Source organism: Anolis carolinensis, chromosome 2 (assembly GCF_035594765.1).
Source record: "Anolis carolinensis isolate JA03-04 chromosome 2, rAnoCar3.1.pri, whole genome shotgun sequence".
NCBI lineage: Eukaryota > Metazoa > Chordata > Lepidosauria > Squamata > Dactyloidae > Anolis > Anolis carolinensis.
In genome coordinates, this window is record NC_085842.1 from 97,897,857 (window position 1) to 97,922,960 (window position 25,104).

Genomic DNA, 25,104 nt, shown 5'->3' on the forward strand with positions numbered 1-25,104 from the left:
TCCAATTCTCAATTGGCTGTGTAGGCTAGGGGATTCTAGAAATAGTGTTCCAAAATAACTTTTTGAAGTATATAAAAAGAATTTGAATGTCATTGTTTCCTAAAATGATGGACTGCAGCAGTAAATGATAAACGTGTGCATAGGTGCTCCTGGGATGAGACTTATCAGAGGGACCCAAGTCCTTATTAAGCAAGTAAAAGGCATACAGAAGTTCTTAAAATGACATTAGAAAATAGCCTTTCTTAAATGGCAGAAGACTGCATAAAAGGTTAATTTCTCTGATAGCTGTGACTAAACAGAGGCTCAGATAGCAACAGTGAAATTTTGCAGCTCATTTTAGGCTGCTTTAAGATGGGTTTTATACAGCTTTGTACAATGAAGACCATGTCAGCTCACATTTAAGGCATCCCATACTCTTAGTACCGTGTCCTACAAAGTCCATAAAAGAACAAATCAAATAACTAAAATTCACCCTAAAATACCTAATTCCTGATTATACTCTGCAGGGAGGAAGGGGAGCTAAGCCTTATGCTGAATCCTGCCATAGTTGGTTTATACTTTTGCAACAAAACCAACAGTTTTGTGAAACATCTTAAGGCTGATATTATTGTGTCATCAGGGCCCTTCCACACAGCCATATAACCCAGAATATCAAGGCAGAAAATTCCACAATATTTGCTTTAAACTAGGTTATCTGAGTCCACATTGCCATATATTCCAGTTCAAAGCAGATAATTTGGGATTTTATTCAGCTGTGTGGAAGGGGCCTTAATTAAAAGTTTAGCCACAGCAATAATTAAGTTTTCAGCTGAGTCAAGCTGGTTTTAAAGAAAGAGTTTTAATTTACACTTCATGTGTATCTTTCTGCATTTTCTTTTGCAAGAAAAAAATCTCTTCAACAAATAGTCAAGCAAGATGCTTTTTAAAATACAATTCCTTTTATTTCCCCTTTCCCAATTATATTTTTATAGATTTGGAAGTGAATAGTTGTACACTCACCAGGATTTTGTAACAAATCATAGATTGACATTCTTACCTATTTAACTGTTCATTTGCATGTGAGGTGGAATGGAAAGTCTACTCTTAAGTGCTTCAAGTAGCTATTAAGTGCCCCTTTGGTAAGAACTGGTTTTCAATTTCATTTTAAAGAGTTGATACCTTTTGTGTTTAAAGTTACATTATTTTATCACTAGTGCAGCTTCTTCATCATAAAAGATCTAAATAAGTAAAATGATGTAGTTTAACAACCACATAAATATCAATAAATTAATAAATATCTATAAAATTGCACAAACTAATTCTGCTGATCAGGGGGTAGGATTGGGAGCACAAAATTACAATAAGTTAATGGACATAGGTATTTAAGAGAGCCCTCCTCTCATTGTCAATAAAGTATTGTGGCATCTTAAAGCTTTAAGATGCCCAAGGCTCTTTTTTTGCCACATCAGTCTTAACACGGTTACTCTGCCTTAGAATTGATCCTGCAATTTATTCCATTTCAAGGTCTGAAAGACTGACACTCTGCCTTTGTCCTTCTGCTCCATATATTATCTACATATCATATAGGACACATCTGGACAATCTGGTCTGACAAGTGGTCCACTCTTGCCAATTGTAGGCCTGCAGAGAAGTTAACCAGTAATAAGAGTATCAATTTATTTCACTTTATTTCTAGTATTTGAGGAAATGAAGTCTAACCTGCAGTCTTAAAGCTTGCTTCCATGGGCATTATTCCCCCTGAAATTCTTGCTGCCTTGCCCACCGGTCATTTTTAAACCTAAAGCTAAGATTTCAAGAAAATCTCAGTATTTTTAGAATGGGCATCCAGTAACATTTCTTGTTACCAAAAGTAAGTGAGATAATGTTTGTGTGTTGCTTTCTGCCAGAGTTATTAGAAATAATGGCTTGGCCCCTTTGGAACTTTTACCAGTTCATTTAGCACCATTGTGATTCAATATCAAAACATGGGCAGGGATGGTGAACTGCAGCAGGGCAAACCGGGGGCGGGGGGGATTTGTTGCCTCCCTGAGGCTAGAAAAACTTCCCAAAATGTCCCCCATAATGGAACAAAACCAGAAGCATCTACAATCCTCTACTCAAATCGCTTCTCTAGACATACTGTTCTTTTTGCTTGGCTCAACCTGGCTTCTTGGCTATTTGTGGTTTGAGGGCTGGTCTTATTTCACTGTAAGAGCTTTTTAAAATTGCATCCCAGTAGGAAAGGGTGGTATGCTATGGTGACACATGAGGAGCAGCAATAGCCCTAGCAGGGAGTCAGGTGCAGTACACAAAATGTACAAGCAGCAAGGAAAAACTATGAATCCCACTTGTCATGTGAGTAGACTATATGTACTAAAGGGGCTCCTTACTGACAATCACATATTAGTAAACTGGGAGCGTGCATTTTGGGAAGGGAGAAGCAACAGCATTACATCAGGTTATAAATCCTCTGATTCTGGCATAGCCTGTATCCAACCTCGAGGTGTTCTGTTAAAACTGGGCCTGTTGGAAATGAGCTGCAGGCTGTTCATAGTGTCTGTGGGATCTTCACCCATCTCAAACCCTGGGAAGACATCATTCAGTAATGGCCCACCAAATGGAGTCGGTGTCCTGCAAAAAGGAAGAGAGAAGCAAGAGCTTTAATTGGTTTGCAAAGCAGCTGTTGAAGCTCAAGTGGAGACGAAATAGCCTGATCCTTGATTACATAAGACAATTTGTAACTGCCAATACAATTTGCCATTATGAAAACAAAGGCTGTTTTCCATATTGTGCTAGTAGTTTCAAATGATGTCACACAGTTAGGTACAGTTCCCTTTCTAACTTTGTGCATATGTACTCTCAGGTTTCCCGTTGACTTATGGCGACCCCACACATTTTCTTAGAAATATTATGGGGTAGTTCTACCAATTCTTTCCTCTGAAATATAGCCTACAGCACCTGGGATTCATTGGTAGTCTCCTATCCAAGAACAAACCAAATCTGATCACTTAGCTTCCAAGATCAGACAGAGCTACTGCCCTTAGAGTACTGTCTTTGTACCTGCATCTAGCAGCATTCATGAATAGTATGCTTTAGTCCCGTGGCCAACTACTGTCTTCAAGTATTTTTAGAGATGTAGGCTGTCTCACAGATCAGCAGGTTATTTGTAACAAGGGAATTCTATACATGAAAACATTTTAACTTAGAGGTTGGTGGGTTTACATAAAAGCAATAGTGGGTGACTTCATGGGCTTGGGGACCCCTTGGAAGGTGCTCTGACGCTGCACATGCTAGTACTGCCACTGCTACACCATTACCATCAAACGTTCCAACAGCAAACCATGGAAAGGAGGGGATGCTAGATCAACTCTGAAGCACATCTAAATTTGCTTTCATCTTGGAGGTGTAATTGCTGGTTGAGAGACTTATGAATGCAAGTGAATTACAGAGTCCTGTCAATACTGAAAGAAAAGAGCATTGTTCTCCCTTCTGTTGGCAAAAGCATGTCTCCCTCCCAGTCTAAGGCTGCAGCCCACTCTTGCCCTTCCTGAGGTTAAAAGAAAAAATGCAAAAGCCAAGAAAAAAAAATAGGAAAACACTTTTCCCCCCTCTGAATTGTTTTCCACCTTGAAAAACTTGAAATAAAATTATTTCAGAATGATAGAATCCTTAAGAATCCTTAAGAATTTTATATATTGTTCCAAAGTCATTTTTTAAAAAGTGATGTGAGAGGAAAATATTCTATCTAAGTCCTTGTACAGTATCAGATTAAAATTCTTGATTCATTTTCTCAAGTTTTTCATTGTCTTTGATTGATACTGTAGAGAGCTGGTGGTGATAAAATATTTTTTTAAAACAAATGTTGATGATTTCTTCTGTTTTAATTCACATATCCCATGGTCCCTCAAACTGGAAAAACCAAAATGGATCCTTGCAGTTCAGGTATTCCATACAGTTCAAGACATTGTATGTCCATTTGTAACAAAAATGCAGTTACATTTGTTGTTTTATTCTGAATAAATCTGCTTTTAATATACCAAGCATCATCATTTTATCTCAAATCAAGTTATATATAATGAATTTTATGCTGCTAAAGTAAGAATGACTCTAAAGCTTTCTCAGCAAGATTTGTTGAGTTTGTCTTTGCTCTTCTCGAAAGCTGAGATTGTGTGACTTGCCCTTGATCACCCTGAGTGTTTCTATGACTGAATGGCAATTTGAACCCTTGTCTTCCAGGATAAATTTAAAGAACCATTCCAACAATTGTATTTCCCCCTTAGGGTCATCCTCTTACATTTTGTGTGGATCAAATACCATTTCTGGAAGAGAGGCCCAACAGTATCTCTTTCAAGTTCTGACTAGAAAAACATTAAATGATATATTGAAAACAGTGCTATGAAGGCAGATGTGTTATTTTAAAAAGAGTATTCAAATGAATTATTCTTGTTATTTAAAAAAAAATGGATAAAACTAAAACACAGCGGTTTTCATTTTATTAGTAATAGTATTCCAGCAACCAAAAACCCAGCTTGTAGAATTGAGGTTTTCAAAATGTATTGCCTTTCCAACACCAGAAACAGAAAATAAGTGGGAAAATGGGAAGGGCTGTGATTTTTGAAATAAAAGAGATAGAATGTATATAACAAGAAGTTATTCCAATATTTAATTGTGCATTTTCCTCACAGAATTTTCTTAGCCTGCTTTTTTCCTCCATGGTCTCCACTGCAGCCTTGGTTCAAAGCATTATGGGGAAATGAAGTGGCCTGCTGCTGTTCCCACCACTCAATAAAACTGAGTGCCAAGTACTAAAGCTATGTCTTCTTTACCTTGGAAATTTTTTCTTCTTAAAAATCCTTCATCTTACACGCAAACTGTCAGTCTTGAAACTGGCAAGTCATAACTATTGATGCACTAACAAGTTAAATGGCAAGCAATTTGGGCTATAGAGTACTAATTTTAAACCTCAAATAGACCGCATCAGAGGAAGAAAGGAGGCAGCTATATCTGTTTGTTATTCATGAATGTGATTCTGCTACAAGGCCAGAAATAAATTCAAAGTGAAATTTGAGAGCAACAGAAGTTAAAAGAGTACCAGTAAGTCTCTGGAACAGTTCCCTGATCCAACATGTGTTAAAGGTATTGAGACACATGGGAATGTTCTGTTTCAAATAAAATGTAAAACCCAGGGTTTCAAAATAGTGGTGGGAATAACTAAGCAGACTGTAGCAAGGCATGGCTTTTCCAACAGTGATGTTGAACTTGAGGAAAATTGATGGGCCTTCAGAAATATATATTCTGGAGATGATGATCTGAAGTTTAGCCAGTTGTAAATTAGTTGTTGATGAAAGTTGGCATCAATACAGGTTTGATAGTTCTCATCAGACCATATATATATATTTACAGGATTAAAAATAGGCTTTGTTTGTATGCAGAATTTTGGTTTAATCGTATCTTACAGCATTGACTTCTCTGAACAATTTTCAGATTTACTTGCAAAATTTCTTTATACCCCAGTAATGCAATGAATTAAATTTATTTATGGTGGTCAAATTTGTATACCATTACCATAATAAAGGTAATGGATTAAACTTGTGATATATCAAAATAGGCTGGAACCCTTATAAAGTGATAGGCTGGTGCTGTTTTGTGTCTTCAAATCATTTATGGCAATTCTAAGGCTATGAGTTTTCTTGGCACAGTTTATTCAGAGGTTTGCCTTTCCTTTTCTCTGAGGCTAAGAGTGTGACTTGCCTGAGGTCACCCAGTGGGTTACCGTGGCTGAGCAAGATTCAAACCCAGGTTTCCCAGTGTTCCAGTGTCCCAGTCCAACACTCAAACCAGTACACCATGATGTCTGGTGCTTTTTACAAGCTTGCATACTAAGATAAACAATACCCTTTTTGAAAGCAGTACAGAGCAGCATATAGGGTGGTTGGTGCCCTGAGGCAGAGTGTCACCACCACTACCATTATCAGACTGGGTGCACATCTATTCTTCATCAATGTACAGTACGCTAGTGGAGTTTTAGGTTCCACCAGCCTTATGCAGGTTCTTGGTCTTCATGTGCTCAGAATGCATTTTTCCTTTGCTTTGATGTTTTTGTTCTTGACTCCATAATGTGAATTTGTTGGTCTGTGTTCAATTGTCTGATTATTTTTCTGCCTCATCACACTAGAGCATGAATCCACTTTAAATCTGGTTTCTGCCTCCTGCAGAATTTTGGGGTTTGTAGTTTGGTGAGGCCCAGGATCTGTCTGGCTGAGTTGTTTGAAGCCCCCACCCTGAAGTGGATTTAAAGTATATTTACAGTTGATCCAAGCTCTAGTGTGATAAGGTCCTGAGTTGTTTGTGTAAATGTAAATTGGGTTTTATCTTTTGCTTTATGTTATTTTGTATTTGTATATAGTATTGAATGTTTGCCTCTCTATATGTTGTAAGCGGCCCTAAGTCCCCACTGGGGAGGTAGGGTGGGATAAAAATAAAATCTCTTTCATTCATCCATTCCATTGCTTCTTGCCTTGAGGTCTCTTTGGATCAATGTTTCTTATATATTTGTTGAGAAAATCAGACACGAGATGTACTTGTTGGGTAGTGAGCTAATAGTCACCGTATTCCTATTACTCTCTTAGCAATATTTCCTTTGAAATCAGTAGTTTCTAGGACAAGAATTCTAAAGTTTCCATGGCTCTATAGCTATGTTCCATACTTTGTAACTTGGCTAATACCTTTCTGAATCAAACTTTTATGAGATCCTCTACAGTTGTCTGCAAAATATCTCTGTAGATGTTCATAAACAAAGCTGAATGTTGTCCGTTTAGCTATAATATATTCATTTTTAAAAAACCATAGATTAATACTCAACTGCAACTGGTTGCCTATTGTTGCAGCTTAACAATGGAGACTCAAGCCTTCTGGCTCTGCTATCCATATCAGCATCAATAGCATATCAATAATTCAACCAGCAATGAGCTCTAATTCACAAAGCTTTTGTTTTCCTTGTATTGTACCACCCTCTGGAAAAGATCCTTGATCGCTGATACAATAAGTTCTCTGATTAAATCCTGCAATTGATTTTAGTTCCAGACTTCAGTCCTGACAAAATGAAAATAATGCTTAGAGCAGGAATGCTCAATCCTCACCTGTGGCAAAGGTCCTCAGTCAGTGTCCTTTGAAGATAAGAAATGCCATGCCCTTTCAACAGGGTATTCAGATACCTTGCTTGTTAAACAGGGTGTGATGTACTTTACAGACCCAAAAGCTATTTCATTGTTCCTCACCTCTTAATAAACATGCACAGCTTTGAAATATGCTTTTTATTCTTGGTGTTAAAATGTTTGAATGGTAGGGATTATGAATATGTGCAGGCATACATTCATATGCATGATTGGCTTCCAGCCCCAGTGCCATAAGCATAATCTGATTGTCCCCATTGATACCAAGAAGGTTGTGGGCTCCTTGTAAGTGCTGGCTGTGCAAACTTAAAAGCTTGGTTAATGGTCATTTGCACTTCAGCAGAATGGCAGGTTTCCTGAAGTGCAATTTAAAAAATGATTTCATGCCAAATGTCTTGATGAAATATAAAGGACTCACAGAAGTGGGCTCTCATCCATGCTGTAATCAGATTAGTATTTGAGGAGCCATTTTGTTCTATAACAAGGTATTTCTACAACGGAATAGAAAAGCAGCAACTCATGCAGTGTCGATGCATTGGTATTCCTCTCTTGAGCACTTTTATATTAACCATTGCTAAGAAATCAAGGAGTTGAAGCTTGTGTGTGGCTGGCCTAATAACTTGATATGTTAGTGTTTGGAGAATAAGAATTGTGTGTGTGTGAGAGGTTTACAACCCAATGACCCAGTAGGTACTGAACTGCAATGTGACACTCAATCCACATATAAGCACAGCCTTACTTCTCTGAAAGCAGAACCAGACAGTGTCCTGGTAGGATCTTTTAGGAAATCTAGTGGCTTCCAGATGCAGGATATTCCTCAATGAAGCTTTTATTATGCATGTGTCCCACTTAATTCATGTAAATTTAAATGGTGCCAGATTATGTCATCCTACATTTATAAGCCTCTCACGTTTTCCTACTATGTCATCCATCTTCTTGTTACCTCCTCCCCTGCAACTCAGCAGTTAATTAAGGTGAAAGTAGAAAAGCATTATAAAACTCTTGATGACTAAGCCTAGGAACCATTAGTGTAAAAGCAAGTTGTTGTTGTACATGCCTTCAAGTTGTTTGCAAATTATGGCAACCATGAAACAGATCTATCACAGGGTTTTCTTGGCAAGATTTTTCCAGAGGGAGTTTGCCTTTGGCTTCCTCTGGGGTTGAGAAAATGCAGCTTGCTCAAGGTCTCCCAGTAGTTTTCTATGGCTGGGCAGGGATGCGAACCCTAGTCTCTAGAGTCTAGTCTAATACTCAAGGCATTACACCATTTGATAGTGGTAGCCCCTCACAACCAATGATTTCAGAGATGTATATGCTCAGAATGTTCTGCTGCCTCGGTTTTACATAGCACTTCAACAAGAGCTTGGAAATGTTTGTTTCTTTCTTTTTACTGCACCTCCCGGTTTGCACCTTTATTAAAGAACTTATTTCCAATATGAAAGAATTTTCACAAGCAATAAAGAAGGCTGCTATTTAGAAGAGTTCTCTTTTGCTTTCTGTCCTACATGACCAATATCTACAAGAGAAACAGGGCAGGGAAGAAAGGCTATGCTAAGGACTGCATTCAAAATTCATAGAGATAGGTAGTGAGCCATTACCTGTTGAAGCTCCGAAAATCAGAAATGTTCACTTTCTTGGGAGGTTCAGGCAAACGGATCTCATGGTCCACTTGATAATCCTCACTGCTAAGGAATTCCCGCCAAGGAGACTGGTAGCCTTTGGGAATGGCTGTTCTGTTGAACTTCTCTGGGGGCATCTCCTTTAGAGGTCCAGAATAACCTGCATTGGGAATGCCAAATGTATCATTATTATAATGAAAGAAAAACCTGAAATACATTAGTTGGGATCCTGTTAGTGACATACATAGACATCAATCCAACGCATGTCTGTGTAAGTCATAGCCTGAGATTCTCCATTGTCATAGTTATGTCTGACAATGTCACCCCACAACATCCTGCTATTTCAGCCTGATGGCTCCTCAGCCAAAAGATATATGAAGCATTGCAGATTGGGGAACTGGAAAATGACACATGCAGCACTTGTCCAGTCGTGGGTACATCAAGAAGCCCCTCAGATTTCTGTTGTAGTTGCTTTACTCAACACACAACTAGAAAGCACGGCAGCACCATGATCTAAAGTACCTTGAAAAAACTTCTGTTGGGACAACACAGTTAAACTGCAGTTCCCATTGGCACTAGCCAACATAGTCTTTGGTGGTGAACACTGGGAGCAGCCATTTTACAACATCTGGAGGGCTGCACTACCCCCACACCTAGTTGCTGTAACCAACAGACTATGACTCCCCAGTTTCTGTCTATCAGAATGTTGTTAAGAAATACTCTCTCTGCACATAAGAGTGTCTTTGAGCCTGTGTTGAGAAATCCTGCTAACACCATTGGCATTTTAAAAAGGATGTCCAGTGGTTGTTAAAGATTGGTTCTTCACCTGGTGCGATGGCATTGGGATTCAGGGCCTTGCTCATCCTCAAGACTTTGCTTGTCTTCTGTGGTACCTTTGGTGGTGCCCCCTTGCCTGAAACTGAAGCTTGAAGGCCATCTGGGTCATTCTCCTTCCCCTCTGTGTTATGGTTGCTCTATGAGAAAAGGTTTAAAAAACAAGAAATATTTACTATTACCCCAGCCTTCTCTAGTGTTTTTTGGGAGAATTAGATCTTTATTTTAATGTGGACTTTTATATGTTTTTAACTGTAATCTTTTTAATATGCAACATGCCTTGCATCAAAGTCTTGGAGAAAAGGCAGAATATAAATAAAGTTGGTAAGGAGGGTGATGATGATGATGATGATAAAATAGTCAGTCTTCCACGCCTCCACATTTGTGAGTTTTACTTTTGCTAATTTGATTATTTGCAAATTTGATTAGAAATCACTAGGTACTCAGCATGACTCTATGGTCAACTTATGCCAGATATTTAAAAATGACTGATTTTTCCACTTTCATTTCTTGGGAAGTCTGTGCAGATCACATCCTTGCAGTATGTCCAGCTACAGGGAATTAGCTGGAGGTGTCCTTACTGACCACTTGCCTACTAACAACACAGCAATTGCTGTGTTGGGTGGGGGAACTGCTGCTTACAAAGTGGATTTTGAGGAAGGATTTGGTTCATTGCATGCTCAGATGAGAATTCCAACTTTTACCACAACCAAAAAAGTGACATGTGAGTATAATTCATCAACAGAGTGGCAGTTTATAATGGGCAATGAAATACAGTAAGTTCCTTTGGCAAAGTAACTCTTCAAAATCGGATCTCACTGGAAGCATGGGACTCATCTACCTGTTGGGTTGCTGACCTGAAAGCTGCCAGATTCGAATCCCACCCAGGGAGAGTGTGGATGAGCTCCCTCTATCAGCTCCAGCTCCATGCGGGGACATAAGAGAAGCCTCCCACAAGGATGGTAAAACATCAAAACATCCGGGTGTTCCCTGGGCAACGTCCTTGCAGACGGCCAATTCTCTAACTCCAGAAGCAACTCCAGTTGCTCCTGACATGGAAAAAAAAATCTACCTGTTGATGGGCAACCTCAAAAGCCTTCCCTTCTTTTTTTAATGTTGGATTGGACAGCCCCCCATATAGAAAGATTGCACAAGTAGGAAAATCTCCTCTGTAACCCATGGCCACCCTGAAGAATCACCACCCTGCTCCATGCAACATTCAGAGACCATCGAGCCATCCGTTGCTCCTGCTTCATTGTAGTTTGCATTAGAACCTCCTCCTGATCCAACTGTTTTCATTGAGGTCTGCAAAGACAGCAAGAAAAAAAGCATTAATACCTGACATGGGCAAGGAGGATCATGCAGATGTCCTAAAGTGGCAAGCATGCAGGCTCTGACCGGGTGGTTCCTAATGTGACACTTGGCTGAAATTTGCAGCCCAGTGGCTTGTATAACAGCAGCTCATCATCTTGTTCTTACACCAAGAGGTAGCAAAATGCAATCTGCATAACACATGCTGCTGTTCCCTCTGACCAATTTGGCATCCTTGATCTTCTGCCACTGCTGCCCGATATAGCATTCTGTCAAAGACTCAGCAACTCTGCTGAGCATGCACATTTTTTCCTAAGAGAAATAAGATTTACAGAAGGCTATTGGGATCATTATTCTTCTGGGAAGGAAGGGGCATGCTATTCCCTATGCTGCACTATGTTTCCCATCAAAATCTCAGAACCGGAAATATCAGCATTGTTGGCATGGGTGGAAATAGTAGCATCTGCAAGCTACTGGAAGCAGAAATGCTGAAAGTGGAATGCCCCTGCTGGGTTCAATGGGGGGGGGGGGGAGGCCATGCGGTCCCCTGGTAGCTGGTGGCTCTCATGTCCACGGATCAGGAAATCCATATCAGGTTTTATTTTGAGCACTCAAGGAACTATCCAAAGTGAAGATACTCAGTAGCCGAGGGCTCAGCACATTTGATAACTCAGACTAAAATCAATTCTGGATTTACTATCCACTACACAGAAACCACCCGCTTCCTGTGCCCCAAACCACAAAATATTGCACATTCATGCTTTACATTATATGTTCATTTCCATTGCTAATAAAGCAATGCCAGATTTGATTGGGCAGGGGGAAAGTTGTTTTGTTAAATGTGAATTGTGTAAAGCAACCCTGAGTAATCGCTACCCCAATGATATAATCTTAAAACCATTCTGAGATTAGAAGAAATACCGTAGAGTCTCACTTATCCAACATAAACGGGCCAGCAGAACGTTGGATAAGCGAATATGTTGGATAATAAGGAGGGATTAAGGAAAAGCCTATTAAACATCAAATTAGGTTATGATTTTACAAATAAAGCATCAAAACATCATGTTATATAACAAATTTGACAGAAAAAGTAGTTCAATACGCAGTAATGCTATGTAGTAATTACTGTATTTATGAACTTAGCACCAAAATATCACGATATATTGAAAACATTGACTACAAAAATGCGTTGGATAATCCAGAACGTTGGATAAGCGAGTGTTGGATAAGTGAGACTCTACTGTATACATAGAATCATAGAATCATAGAGTTGGAAGAGACCTCACGTCCAACCCCCTGCCAAGAAGTAGGAAGATGACATTCAAAGCACCCCCAACAGATGGCCATCCAGCCTCTGCTTAAAAGCCTCCAAAGAAGGAGCCTCATGCGGATTCAAATATAATACTCTTTAAGGCATAAAATAAGAAAGCTTCAGAAGACTGATCTTTATGTGTTACTACAGTTGGGAAGTTGAAAGCAAGGCCTTTGGGGCATTCCTCCCGTGATCATTTCCACTAATGAGAAAATGAGGATTTTATGCCCTCTCTTGTTAAGTCATTGCACTTTAAATCCCCAGTATTGGTTTTATTAAACAAGAGAAACTGTAAAAGGATAATGACACCTCTGGAGGATTCATGACATTATGTATTCATTTGTACAATTAATTTTTGAATTTAGTATTGTTTTGTTTTATTCTATAGTCCAATAATATCTGTTAAATATACAAGAGTGTTTACATAGGCCTCTTCTACACTGCAATATAAATAATCCAGATTATCAAAACAAATAATGCACATTTTCTGTTTTGAACAGGATTATATGAGTCTACACTGACAGATAATCAGTTCAAAACGGATACTCTGGAATTTATACAACTGTATAGAAGGGCCCAAAGCTACTCTGTTGAGCTAAACTTTGTATTTTAAATGCTTGCTGTTTGAGGGGAATTTCCAGAACACATTTACCTGGGAGTAAATCCAGCAGTAACAAGTTTCAGGCATTGAAAGCAGACCTCTGTTCTATACAAGCCCACGAAGGCCCCTTTTATACTGCCATGTACAATCCAGATGATGATGATGATAACAATAACAATAATAATAACTTTATTCTTGTACCCCACCTCTATCTCCCCAAATGGACTCAGGGTGGCTTACATGTGAACAACCCAACCACAACATAAGTTAACATATAATTCATGAATGAAAAACACAATATAATAACATAATTATAAAACAACATAACATGACAATTATTTAAAACCTAGACATCAGTTGCTACATATCAGAGGGTGACTAGTGCAAAACTAGTCTATGAATAGGATAGGGACGGACAGGGGAAGGACCAGGAAATGATCACATTAAAACACCAAAACCTATAAAATGAGGAGTGGTGATAAAGTGCAGTACAAGTTTGTAAACAAGATGTATGGCTGATGGACCTCTTCACTCAAAAGTGCACCAGAACACCCACCTTTTTAGGTCCCTGTGGAAGGTGGACAATGAAGGAGCCAGTCTAATCTCCCTGGGGAGCGAGTTCCAGAGCTGGGGTCCACAACTGAGAAGGCCCTCTCTCTCATCCCCACCAACCATGCTTGAGATGGAGGTGGAAGCAAGAGAAGGGCCTCCTTGGAAGATCTTAGGTCCCGCATGGGTTCGTAGGGGAGGAGGCGATTGCAGAGATAAGCATGTCCCGAACCATTTAGAGCTTTATAGGTGATAACCTGCACCTTGAATTGGGCCCAGAAACTTATTGGTAGCCAATGCAGCTGCTTAAACAGGAGGGTTGACCACTCTCTGTAGCTTGCTCCAGTTGTTAATCTGGCTGCTGATTTTTTACCAGCTGTAGTTTCCGAACCGTCTTCAAAGGCAGCACCACGTAGAGCGCATTGCAGTAATCCAGTCTGGAGGTAACTAAGGCTTGGACCACCATGGCCAAGTCACACTTCTGGAGGTACAGTCGCAGCTGTCACACAAGCTTTAACTGTGCAAAAGCCCTCCTGGCCACCGCCGACGCCTGGGCATCAAGCGTCAGTGCTGAGTCCAGGAGGATCCCCAAACTGCGGACCTGCGTCCATATGGGAAATGCGACCCCGTTGAGCACAGGTTGGCACCCTATGCCCCGATCGGCCACATGACTGACCTGGAGGACCTCTGTCTTGTCAGGATTGAGCTTCAGCTTGTTGGCCCTCATCTAGTCCATCACAGTGGCCAAGCACTGATCCAGGATCCGAGGGGCTTCCTTGGAGTTTGGTGGAAGAGAGTAGTAGAGTTGAGTGTAATCTGCGTAGAGATGACACCAAACTCCAAAACTCCAGATGACCTCACCCAGCGGTTTCATGTGGATGTTAAAAAGCATGGGAGATAGAATGGAACCTTGCAGTACCCCACAGGTCAATGGTCAAGGGGTCCGATCTGAAATCTCCCAGCTTCACCAACTGGGAATGGCCCTCCAGGAGGGAGTGGAGCTAGTGCAGAGCAACGCCCCCATTCCCACTCCAGAGAGCCGTCCCAGGAGGATACCATGGTCGATGGTATCGAAAGCCGCTGAGATGTCCAGGAGAACCAGCAGGTTCACACTCCCCGTCGAGTTCTCTGCAGAGGTCAGCCACCAAGGCGACCAAAGCCGTCTCCGTACCGTAACCAGGCTTGAAGCCAGACTGCTTTAAACAGCATTATATGGCAGTGTAGACTCAGATAATCCAATTCAAAGTAATGTGGATTATTCGTTTTGGTAATCTGGATTATATTGCAATGTAGAAGGAGTCTGAGATGTAAGCTACAGAAATTGGCTTTTGAAAAATGCCTCTGATTTGTCTCCTTGCAGGGACTGGTTTGAATGCCTTACCTACATGCCTTATTTAAAGTTTAGGTTTATCTCTCATGACTGTCCCGAGAGAGGGATATCTTTCCTTAGCAATGAATAGGGAAATCCCAGTTCTTAGCTCTAATAGGTGATGGAAGATAAGAGTAATGATTTCCAGCACAGCATGAGAAGGGGCTTGGACGTCATAGAGGAAGAAGGTCATGAATTGGATGAGAAATGTCCCATGAGTGAGATGTTCTTCAGCCCTGCCTTAGACCATATAGCTAATTAATTCAAAGGACAGCTCCAGATAGCTACACGTCTGCAAAATTATAAAGGTCATTCAACACATAACCACAAACATATATGGGCATCCCTGAAAACAAGGTCAAAGGTGTCTTGATTTTCTGGATCAGCTGGCATCACCAAGAAGATATGCTTATAGACTCTTGCTCTCCTATCATCTTTTGGCTCAAAAAGAGGTACCATAGCTGCTAATAACCTCTAAAGCATTTTATCCTTTAAACCTCTTAACCTACAAACTATCTACAGACCCACAAGGAAAATCCAACAAATGCTACGTTCAGCGAAGGACAAGAGGGATCCTCTCACCTCTGCAGGAGTCTACCGTATACCATGCAGCTGTGGACAAGTTTACATAGGGACCACCAAACGCAGCGCCCAAACACGAGTCAAAGAACATGAAAGGCACTGCAGACTAACTCGACCAGAGAAATCAGCCATAGCAGAGCACTTGATGAACCAACCTGGACATAGTATTTGAGAACACAGAAATGCTTGACCACTCCAACAACTATCATGTCAGACTACACAGTGAAGCCATTGAAATCCACAAGCATGTGGACAACTTCAACAGAAAGGAGGAAACCATGAAAATGAACAAAATCTGGCTACCAGTATTAAAAAAAAACCTCAAAAATCAGAACAGTAAATAAGAAGCAGCACTCTGAAAAGAGAGGAGTTCCAGACATGAATCAACCAGGAACAGCTAATGACTCTGAACAAAGGATGCCCCCAGGCAGGAAGAAGCCAGGAGATGAAGCTATTCAATGCTAATTAAGGTGATTAACTACCAGGGCCGGCCGGAGATATTTTTTGATGTGAAGCGGGGGTGCTGAAAAGCGCCCCCGCCACCGGCCCCGCCTCCCGCGCCCTGGCCCCGCCCAGCGTGCCCTGGCCCCGCCTCCCACGCTGCGTGGGAGGCAGGGCCAGGGCGAATAGTGAGGGGGGCGGGGCCAGAGTTTGCCCCGCCCCCCGCCCAGCGTGCCCTGGCCCCGCCTCCCACGCAGCGTGGGAGGCGGGGCCAGGGCACGCTGGGCGGGGGGGCGGGGCCAGAGCTGGCCCCGCCTCCCACACTACTCCCGCTCACCCGTCTGGCCTTTTCTAGCAGGCCAGACTTCAGCGGAGGTCCCTCCAGGCCGCAATCGCCCTGACGGTGCCCCGCCTCCCGCCCAGTGCGCCCTGGCCCGTCTGGTCTTTTCTAGCAGGCCAGACTTCAGCGGAGGTCCCTGCAGGCCGCAATCGCGGCCTGGAGGGACCTCCGCTGAAGTCTGGCCTGCTAGAAAAGGCCAGACGGGCGAGCGGGAGTAGCGTGGGAGGCGGAGCCAGCTCTGATGCCGCTCCCCCCCGCCCAGCGTGCCCTGGCCCCGCCTCCCACGCTGCGTGGGAGGCGGGGCCAAGGCACGCTGGGCGGGGGGCGGCGGCGTCAGAGCTGGCTCCGCCTCCCACTCTACTCCCGCTCGCCCGTCTGGCCTTTTCTAGCAGGCCAGACTGCAGCGGAGGTCCCTGCAGGCCGCGATTGCGGCCTGCAGGGACCTCCGCTGAAGTCTGGCCTGCTAGAAAAGACCAGACGGGCCAGGGCGCACTGGGCGGGAGGCGGGGCACCGTCAGGGCGGTGCCCCGCCTCCCGCCCAGCCTGACGGCGCCCCCCCGGGCCTGCGCCCGAGGCGGCGGCGTCAGGTGCCTCAATAGTGGGGCCGGCCCTGTTAACTACAACATTCACACTGGCCTCCAACTGATAAGAGTTCTTCTCTCACCCTGGACCCCTGCCCACCCATTGTAATAATCACAAATAGAGGTTTTTGAATCACATTCCAATAGCATCAGAGGTGCAGCTGATTGTGACACAGGAAAAAGCCTTTTCTGTTAAAGCATTTTGATGATGGAAAACCCATGTGATGTCTTCCTCACTCTCAATTTGGTAAAAAGAAATGCGATCACAATTCACTAGCTAATTCAAGATTCTAAAAATGTAGTATAAAAATGTTAAGTTTTCCAAGACCTACGGTTTGGCATATGGTTAAAACTTTTTTACCTCCCCTCCTTTTTGGTTTTTTGATTTGATGGCTGACTCAGTTTTTGCTTGTCTTATACATTATCAATATTTCATGAGTCATTTTAGCAGTCTGTTGGGCAAGAAAGGTGGGATGAGATGCAAACATTTTAATAGCTAAACAAGCCAGTGGAAAATAGCAACAAGAGAAAGGAAATGGCTTTCTTCCAAGCCAACAAATGACAAAGTGGCTTGGGATGGTTTGCCAACTAAAAGTCACCCAGTAACTTGACACTTAAAAAACTGGCAACTTGTCATTCAGCTCGAGAGTGGAAACATCAGCCTTCCATATGCTTTGGCTGTCAACTATCAGTCTAACCCAACCTGACCACTGGTAAGGCAAGATGGGTTTCACAGTCAAAACCATCTCAAGGGCCAAGGTTTCCTTGTGCCCCATTTTGGCCATATCATTAGAGTTGAAACAAGCGCTTCTGACATCTCTCTTGCCATCTTCCACTGTTGCTGCTAGCATTCCAGCACAAGGTGAAACCATGTTGACTTACCAATGTGTACGCTGTGGGACGCTCCAGAACAAACTGTTGCACCCTTTTCTGCCTCTTCTGGTACAGCTGGGACCCCCTATTTACAGGTAAGGAGAGCTCCTCCATCATCAGATCCTGAGGGATGCTAACCTTCTTCCCTAAGTCTAGCTTTGGACCTGAGAAAACACAGACACGTGATGTGCATTTGTTGTTGTTATGCCCCTTTATGTCAACTCCCAGCTATAACACTCTTTTTGGACTTTCTTCAAAGGAAATTTCTCATTGCTGCATTTCCCAAAGTTATTTGAGCTTGCCTGATTCCCACTGCTTCTTTCCTAATTTGAGTCTAAACTTTCAACAGTTCATAGGTTGGCTCTCCATATCCACAGATTCTGTATCCATGGATTCAATCATCACAGTTTAAAAGCGTTTATTTTTAAAATCCCAAAAATAAACCTTGATTTTGCCATATTATGTAATAAACACTATTTTACCATGTCATTGTATATAATGGGACTTGAGCATCCATGGATGTGATATCCACAGATTACACTGTAGTGTTTCTTCCTCAACAGTTTTGATGCAAATCTTCATAAGTGACTGAAATGGGCTAAGAAACCAAACTTAACAAGTAGAGAAACAACTCAAGTATGACTTGGAAGAGCCATTAAGAACTCATACTGCACCTCAGGTATTATTAGAACATTCACTCCCACCAGTCCTAGATATGGAGGTTTATGGCGTCTTCAAGCCGAAAATAGGAGATTATTGCATCCAAGAGGGCATCTTACCATATTTTTCCCTGATCTCTTTCATAATGGCTGAGACTGGGGCGTGTTGCTCTCTCCTGAGATCCAGTCGTGGAACAGGAAACATTTTTCCAACTGCAAAGGAAAGCTAAAGCTGACCATTTTTTTCTTTATACATCCATTAAAAAATATTTCAGTTCTGTTAACCGTATCCAAATATTATCATTTACTTGTAAACCTACCCAATTTGGACAGTGTATCTTAATAGCTTTCATTCTGATTTTTTAAATAAATTATTTTAAAAATTAAGGACAACTGTGTTTGCTTCTGAGCCAACATGTCATTTTGTGATAATAAAAATGTGCAAGTATCTAAACTGACTTTCTAGACCAGGGGTCCCCAAACTAAGGCCCGGGGGCCGGATGCGGCCCTCCAAGGTCATTTACCTGGCCCCCGCCCTCAGTTTTAGACCTAGGCTTACCCAAAGTCTGAAATGACTTGAAGTCACACAACAACAACAATCCTACTTGACTATCTCATTGGTCAAAAGCAGGCCCACACTTCCCATTGAAATCCTGATAGCTTTATGTTGGTTAAAATTGTTTTTATTTTTAAATATTGCACTTGTTCTTTCATTTACTAATATTGTGCTATGGTAATAATATAATATATTGTGTATACCAGGGGTCCCCAAACTTTTTAAACAGTGGGCCAGTTCACAATCCTTTGGACTGTTGGAGGGCTGGAATATAGTTGGCCACCGAGCAATAATAATAATTAATAATAATAATAATAATAATAAATAACAGTAATAATAATAAAAAGAGGGTTGGAAGAGACCCTTTGGGCCATTGAGTCCAATCCCCTTCTGCCTTTGTGCACCGAAAACACAAGCAAAGCACCCCTGACAGATGGCCACCCAGCCTCAATGTTAATAATAACAACAACAACAACAACAACAATAATAATAATGGTTGTAAGAGAAAAAGAGACCGCTTGGGTCATTTAGTCCAACCCCCTTATGCCCTTGTGCCATGGGGGTCGGATAAATGGCTTCGATGGGCCTGGTGTATACATATAATATTGATACTAATATTATAATGTAATACAATATAATAATAATACAATATAATAATATTAATTATATATTATTACTAAAAATATTACAGTATAGTGGTATAGTACAATATATTAATATATAATGCTAATATTGTGCTATGCTGATAATATAATATATTGTATGTACATACAACTTGTAAGCCGCTCTGAGAGAGGGTGGGGTATAAATGTAGTAAATAAATAAATAAATAAATAATTGTTGGGGGGTGTTTTGCACTACAAATAAGGTGTGCAGTGTGCATAGGAATTTGTTCGTATTTTTTTTCAAATGATAATTCAGCCCCGCAATAGTCTGAGGGACCATGAACCGGCCCTCCACTTAAAAAGTTTGAGGACCCCTGTTCTAGACTATAGGAATGCATAGCTATCATTTTTAGAAGTGGCCAGGCCTAGTTATTTAGCTTGTTCGCTGGTATTCATTTCCCGGCCATCCTGGGCAATTTCATTAGGATCCCCAAATCCTCAAGTCCTTGGTAATGAGGTGACTCTGGGGAAGTGAGAGAAACCATATGCCAATCAGAGGGCCGTGCAAAGTCAGAGATTGTGGTTGCCTCTATACTGTAGAGATAATGAAGTTTGGCATCACTTTAACTGACATAGTTCAATGCTATGGAATTATAGGGTTTGTAGTTTGGTGAGAGTTATGGTTATATGAGATCATTAGCCTTCTCTGGCAGAAACCACAACTCTCATAACTCCACAGCATTCTGCTATGGCTGTTGAAGTGGTGTCAAACTGCATTAATTCTATGGTGTAGGTGTACCCCATGTCTGGGTAACAAATACACTGTTGCTGAATCCACACCTGCAAAATAATTTGTTGCTACCTCTAGCCCAGTGCTGGTTGAACACATATTGTTCTTCCAGAACTGAAATAATTTATTTTAGATACCTGTGAACTTCATTGTGTGTTGTTGTTGTTGTTGTTGTTGTTGTTGTTTTGTTTTGTTTTTTAAAAAAACCCTTTTTACTTCACAGTTTCTAGAAAAAACGGTCTTGTGTCCCATACTAGGATTGGAGAGGAATCAAATATAGGGGTGTTTTTAGGGTGGGACAGGTTGTTGGGTGGTTGCCTTGGTACCTCATCCTGCAAGTGTGGTATTGATACCTGAAGGACAATTCTCTCCTTGCTGAGGGATGTTATATTTGATGAACCTCAATGGGAATTCAATCCCACATTCTAGTAGATGTCTTGGATCGGTGTATGTATGCTGACACCCACATATTCAAATTCCCTAAGGACTGAGATTCTCTGCTTGTTGGGTGTGTGTGTAAGGCTCTTTGGCAGCCTTCTCTGCCAAAGAATGCTGGTGTCTCACCAAACTATAAATCCCATAATTCCATTACATTTTATTAAAATCAATGTGAATTTAGTCCCTGGTTCTAGTACAGATGTCTTGGATCAGGTTGCACATAAAAACATATTTACTTATAGGGAAATAACAATTATTATCACAGGCAACTATGTTCAGCTAGGGACCAGAGGAGGAAGTGAATGCCCAACACTTTTTCCCTGCTGTTCACCAACAGTATAACTGATCCAGAGAAGTAATTCCAGTGGAGTTCCTCTTTAGGAATTTGCTAGGTCTTCCAGACCAGCTCCATGGTAACTTGCAAGAAGGCCTAGCAAATTCCTAGAGAGACAATTTTCCTTCAGAACCAGGTAAGTGAAACTGTAGGTATGGAATTTGAAAACAGTCATAAAATCATAATACAGGTGGCTTGACTCAAGTCAAGGAAGCCAGGGGCCAGAGTTTGCAAGACATGAACAGGGGTGTTGATAACAGGATGTCTTTGAGGTTTTTCATTCACAGGGTCAGCATAAAGCCAACCTGCAGCACCTAACGACAGGAAATAGTAGTAAAAATAATTTTTCCATGGGTTCATGAGTGTGCATAACTTTAGTCCTCCCCTTTTTATCTTCACAACAACTCTGTGAGGTAGGTTAGGATGAGAGCAAATGATTTCCAAAAGTCAGTCAACTGCCTTCCATGACCCAGTGAGGATTTAAACCTAAATCTTTCAAATCCCAGTCCAACTCTTTGAATGCCACACCCCATTGCCTTTCTGGATCCATGTGGTCTATATGCCCTCCTATGGGCACTCAGTGGAACGTTCTTTTGTGATGAGCTTTCATGGCAAAGAAGGGAAATATGTAAAGTCTGTGTTATCATTTAAAAGGAGGAGGAGAAACATAAAGCCTCAGGTGTCTCTGTCCCCTGCTTCATGTCAGGATGTGTTCTTCTCCAGTGCTACCAGAGACACTTCCCTACATCAGCAGCCCCTATTTTAAGCTACTGACCTGGGAGCAGTGAGAGATGTAACCCTGATCCTTGGACCGTGAAGGATGTAGGCAGGGATTTTTAAGATAATGATCTCATTGAGGTCAGAGGCAGACAGGCATGCTCAATCGAGAGATCATACAGACCCACAGGACAAGGGCTCACGTCTGTGTCCAGAATGAGCAACAACTCCAGGTTTCTTACCCAAATGATTGATTTGGTTTTGCCAGGGAACGAGGCTCCATTCATCAGGTCACTTGTTTAATTTAGTGTCATCTTGCAAACATATCACTCGCATAAGCTGATGTGCTCCCATGGAGATGTATTCCAATAGAGCAGGGAGAGTATCCCTTGCAGATTAGTTGGAAATGTTTTTTTTTCTTCTGATGTTGGTTTGTACCACATGTATTTATGAACCAATGTACCAGAATTCTGGGTAGAATGCAGGAATTCACAACTGATGTTGTGAAGGGAACAAGGGACACCTGATCTAATTTGATTAATAAATAGCAATAGATTGATCAGGAAAATAGCTTTAGCCTTAGAAATCAACTGGAGATAGCTTTAATGTTGATCAGGAAAATAGCTTTAGCCTTAGAAATCAACTGGAGATAGCTTTAGTGTCTTTGAAAATATATAACACAAATGGCAGTTGAAAGAAGGGTTTGCCACAAACACCAAATGACAACAATAAACAAACCATCACTTCCTTAGAGGTGCAAAAGGAATCAATTGGAGGGTCTGGTATTATCAAGGAGCAATACAGCCCCAGCCAACAATTGCCTTAGATGTTGGAAATGTCATTTTGATGTAGTTTGATTTTGATCCGATCGGCCCACATTGAGGCTTCAAAGGGCCCAGATGGTATATTGATAATATCAGTTATAATCGGACATTTGTCTTGAACTGTTTTGATAAACATTTCATCAAAAGCACCATGCATGAGAAAAGACCAGATGAAAGGACATAGGGCTGAGAACAGCAAAACATAGAGGTATGAAATTTCTCTGGAAAATGTATAAAAACCTAACTGAGGTTGCATCCCGTGTGGCATTCTCTCTCTATGCTGCCCGACAGTACCTTTGTTTTGCAAAATAAACTGTCTGTTTGTACTCATCCTCTCTCCTCAGAATCCTTTATTGGGGAAACAGGTTTCTGAGGCTCAAATAAGGGAGCCTAGCCTCAACAGTTGCAGTCACAGAATGAAGCTCCTGTTTCCTTATTCTTGTCTCCTGAAGCTTTCTGCAACCATTCCCACTAATTGCTATTTAATACACTTTATTTCCTTGCCCTTTCATTTATGACTCCAAATAAAATGTGTCAGTGAACTAAAACCTTTTGAATTATGAGCTTGCCATCTTGACACACTTGCCATTTGTGTGTAGAGGAAAGCAGAATAACGATTCATGACTTCAGTATTTTGAATAGTGGAGAGTTCAGTCAGTCTCACTACTCAGCTTCTTTATTTGTAAAAATGACATTATTCCAATTGTGTTGACAACTCCAGCCTTTGAAGGTATATTGCTTCTTTCTTATACAAACTGCAAGTGATTTGGCTGGATCAAGTGATCTGTCCTCAAATTTCACTGAAGACAGAGATGGCTGATGAATTTCATATGTTCCTGCTCTCTCCAACAAAGTCAAAGGCAATGCTTTGAACCCGCCCATGTTAATGCTACAAAGCAGCTCAACAGGGAACTAGAAATGCTTGAAACAGACAGGACTAGAAACTGGAAAACCAATTAGCACTTAGCTAGCTGATTTGAGCTAATGTTACAAAGCCAACTGAGCTATTAATTTCATGGTTTAAAAATGTTCACCAGCTTGGGTCAAGAGCATTTTCCCCATTTGCTGTTTCTGTGGGGGTAGTGTCCAGTGTCCTGCCATGGCATCTCAAGTAATGCAGTGCTGGAGATAAGTCAAAGTTTGTTCTTACATAGCATTTCCTCTGCCAGAAACCTTTTCTGTGTGAACTTTCATCAGCAATAGTTGGCGGGCTCCCATGCTAATCTTGGACAAGGAGATTTTATCTGCCCATTAACTAGAACTAGGACTAAGTTAGCGGTTTAGTCATTGCAGAAGTCAGCATAAATCAAACAGCCACTAATCTTCCATTAAAAAAATCTTATAGCAGCCCATCCTAATTATGGAGAAAGGTACCGCATTTTGTGACCATTTCTCTTGATTTGAACTACTTGCCATCTTGTCCAATTTTGTATGTTGCAGTGGAGGATGGAAGCCACAATCTCATTCATGGTCCCGCAGTTGTATTGGAGCCTTCATGCAACATTATAAAACAAATGCAACACACCACCATGATTTGGATTTGTTAGTGGCTTGATGCTAGCCACATCTATGCTTTCTCTTGACAAATATAGTACTTTTCTCCTTGCCAGCTGCTAGCATTTTCTCAGCTTACTAAAGACCCACATGTCAGCCCCACAAATGTTGTGCTACACACTCCAAGATAACACCTGTTGAGCACTCTAATTCAATTATGCTATATTTCAAGATTTCCAGTATTTTCAAATATTTCTCCTTGCAGCACGCTCCTTACCACTGACACCCTCTGAAGCAAGGAACAAGATCTCCCCATACCTGTATGAGCCTGATCAGGCTGCAGTAAAGTCCAGTTGCACAGTCTTGAAATGGCAGGTGCTTCCTAAGTGGGGATTAGAACCCTGTGTTGGTTTCCTCTGTGCCTTTTCTCACCCAAGAGATTCCAAGCTGTTGCTTTCCAGCTGCCCTGAATCCTGTCCACCTTGCGGCTCCCCCGATCCTGTCCCCAGCTGAGATGCCAAAGAACTTAATCCTTGTTACATCAGAAATGTATTTCTGGCTGAGGGGAGTGGCCAAGACAGTCTTGATGAGCAGACCTAGTAGTACCATGGACTGTGGCCATAGCATCTCTATCTTGAAGAGAAATTTGATGTGTAGAAATCATACCATCCAACATTTCACAGATGAGAACCAAGGTTCATGTGGCCAAGCAAAATCAGAGTGTGGCCAAAATGGCAAATGTGATTAATGTGGAAGAACACCCAGGACAGACTGTACCACTTTGCCTGAGCCTACTGGGAAGAGCAAGATTCCAGTCTTTCCTTTCCTCTCCCCGGGATAGCAGGGAATTAATCTAGACTGGCTCTGGAGCATTGAGACAGCTGGGAGATATGAGAATACATGTGAAAAGAAATCCAGGTTAGATACTTGTCTCATCAGCTGGCAACCCTGCAAACAATGTGACTTTCTTTTTTCACAGATAGATTTGTGCATTTAGATGTACACAGCCAGTCTTAAAAGTATGTGGATGAATATAATCCATTATTCTGCTTTCTCCTCCCCCTGTACTGATATATCTTTATAATCATAAGAACATTAACAGATACACATAACAATTGTGAATG

At 41.5% G+C, this 25,104-nt stretch overlaps 1 protein-coding gene across 1 annotated transcript; it reads right to left on the reverse strand.

Annotated features, from left to right (window-relative positions):
* Positions 1–919: 919 nt before the first annotated feature.
* On the reverse strand, positions 920–24,496 carry myoz3 (myozenin 3). The gene is made up of 7 exons (XM_003217450.4): positions 24,299–24,496; positions 18,343–18,435; positions 17,573–17,727; positions 10,832–10,909; positions 9,597–9,744; positions 8,750–8,930; positions 920–2,610 (listed from the first exon to the last, which is right to left on the reverse strand). Exons 2-7 carry the CDS (start codon positions 18,425–18,427, stop codon positions 2,439–2,441), a joined length of 819 nt encoding a protein of 272 aa, XP_003217498.1. The 5' UTR covers positions 18,428–18,435; positions 24,299–24,496; the 3' UTR covers positions 920–2,438.
* Positions 24,497–25,104: the final 608 nt, after the last annotated feature.

Coding starts and splice junctions, on each gene's coding strand:
- myoz3 (XM_003217450.4), bottom strand. CDS start 18,427: ATGTTTCCTGTTCCACGACTGGATCTCAGGAGAGAGCAACACGCCCCA. Junction 17,728..18,342: donor AGAGATCAGGGAAAAATATG/GTAAGATGCCCT, acceptor GTGTTTTCTCAG/GTCCAAAGCTAGACTTAGGG. Junction 2,611..8,749: donor GATTTTCGGAGCTTCAACAG/GTAATGGCTCAC, acceptor TCCTTTTTGCAG/GACACCGACTCCATTTGGTG.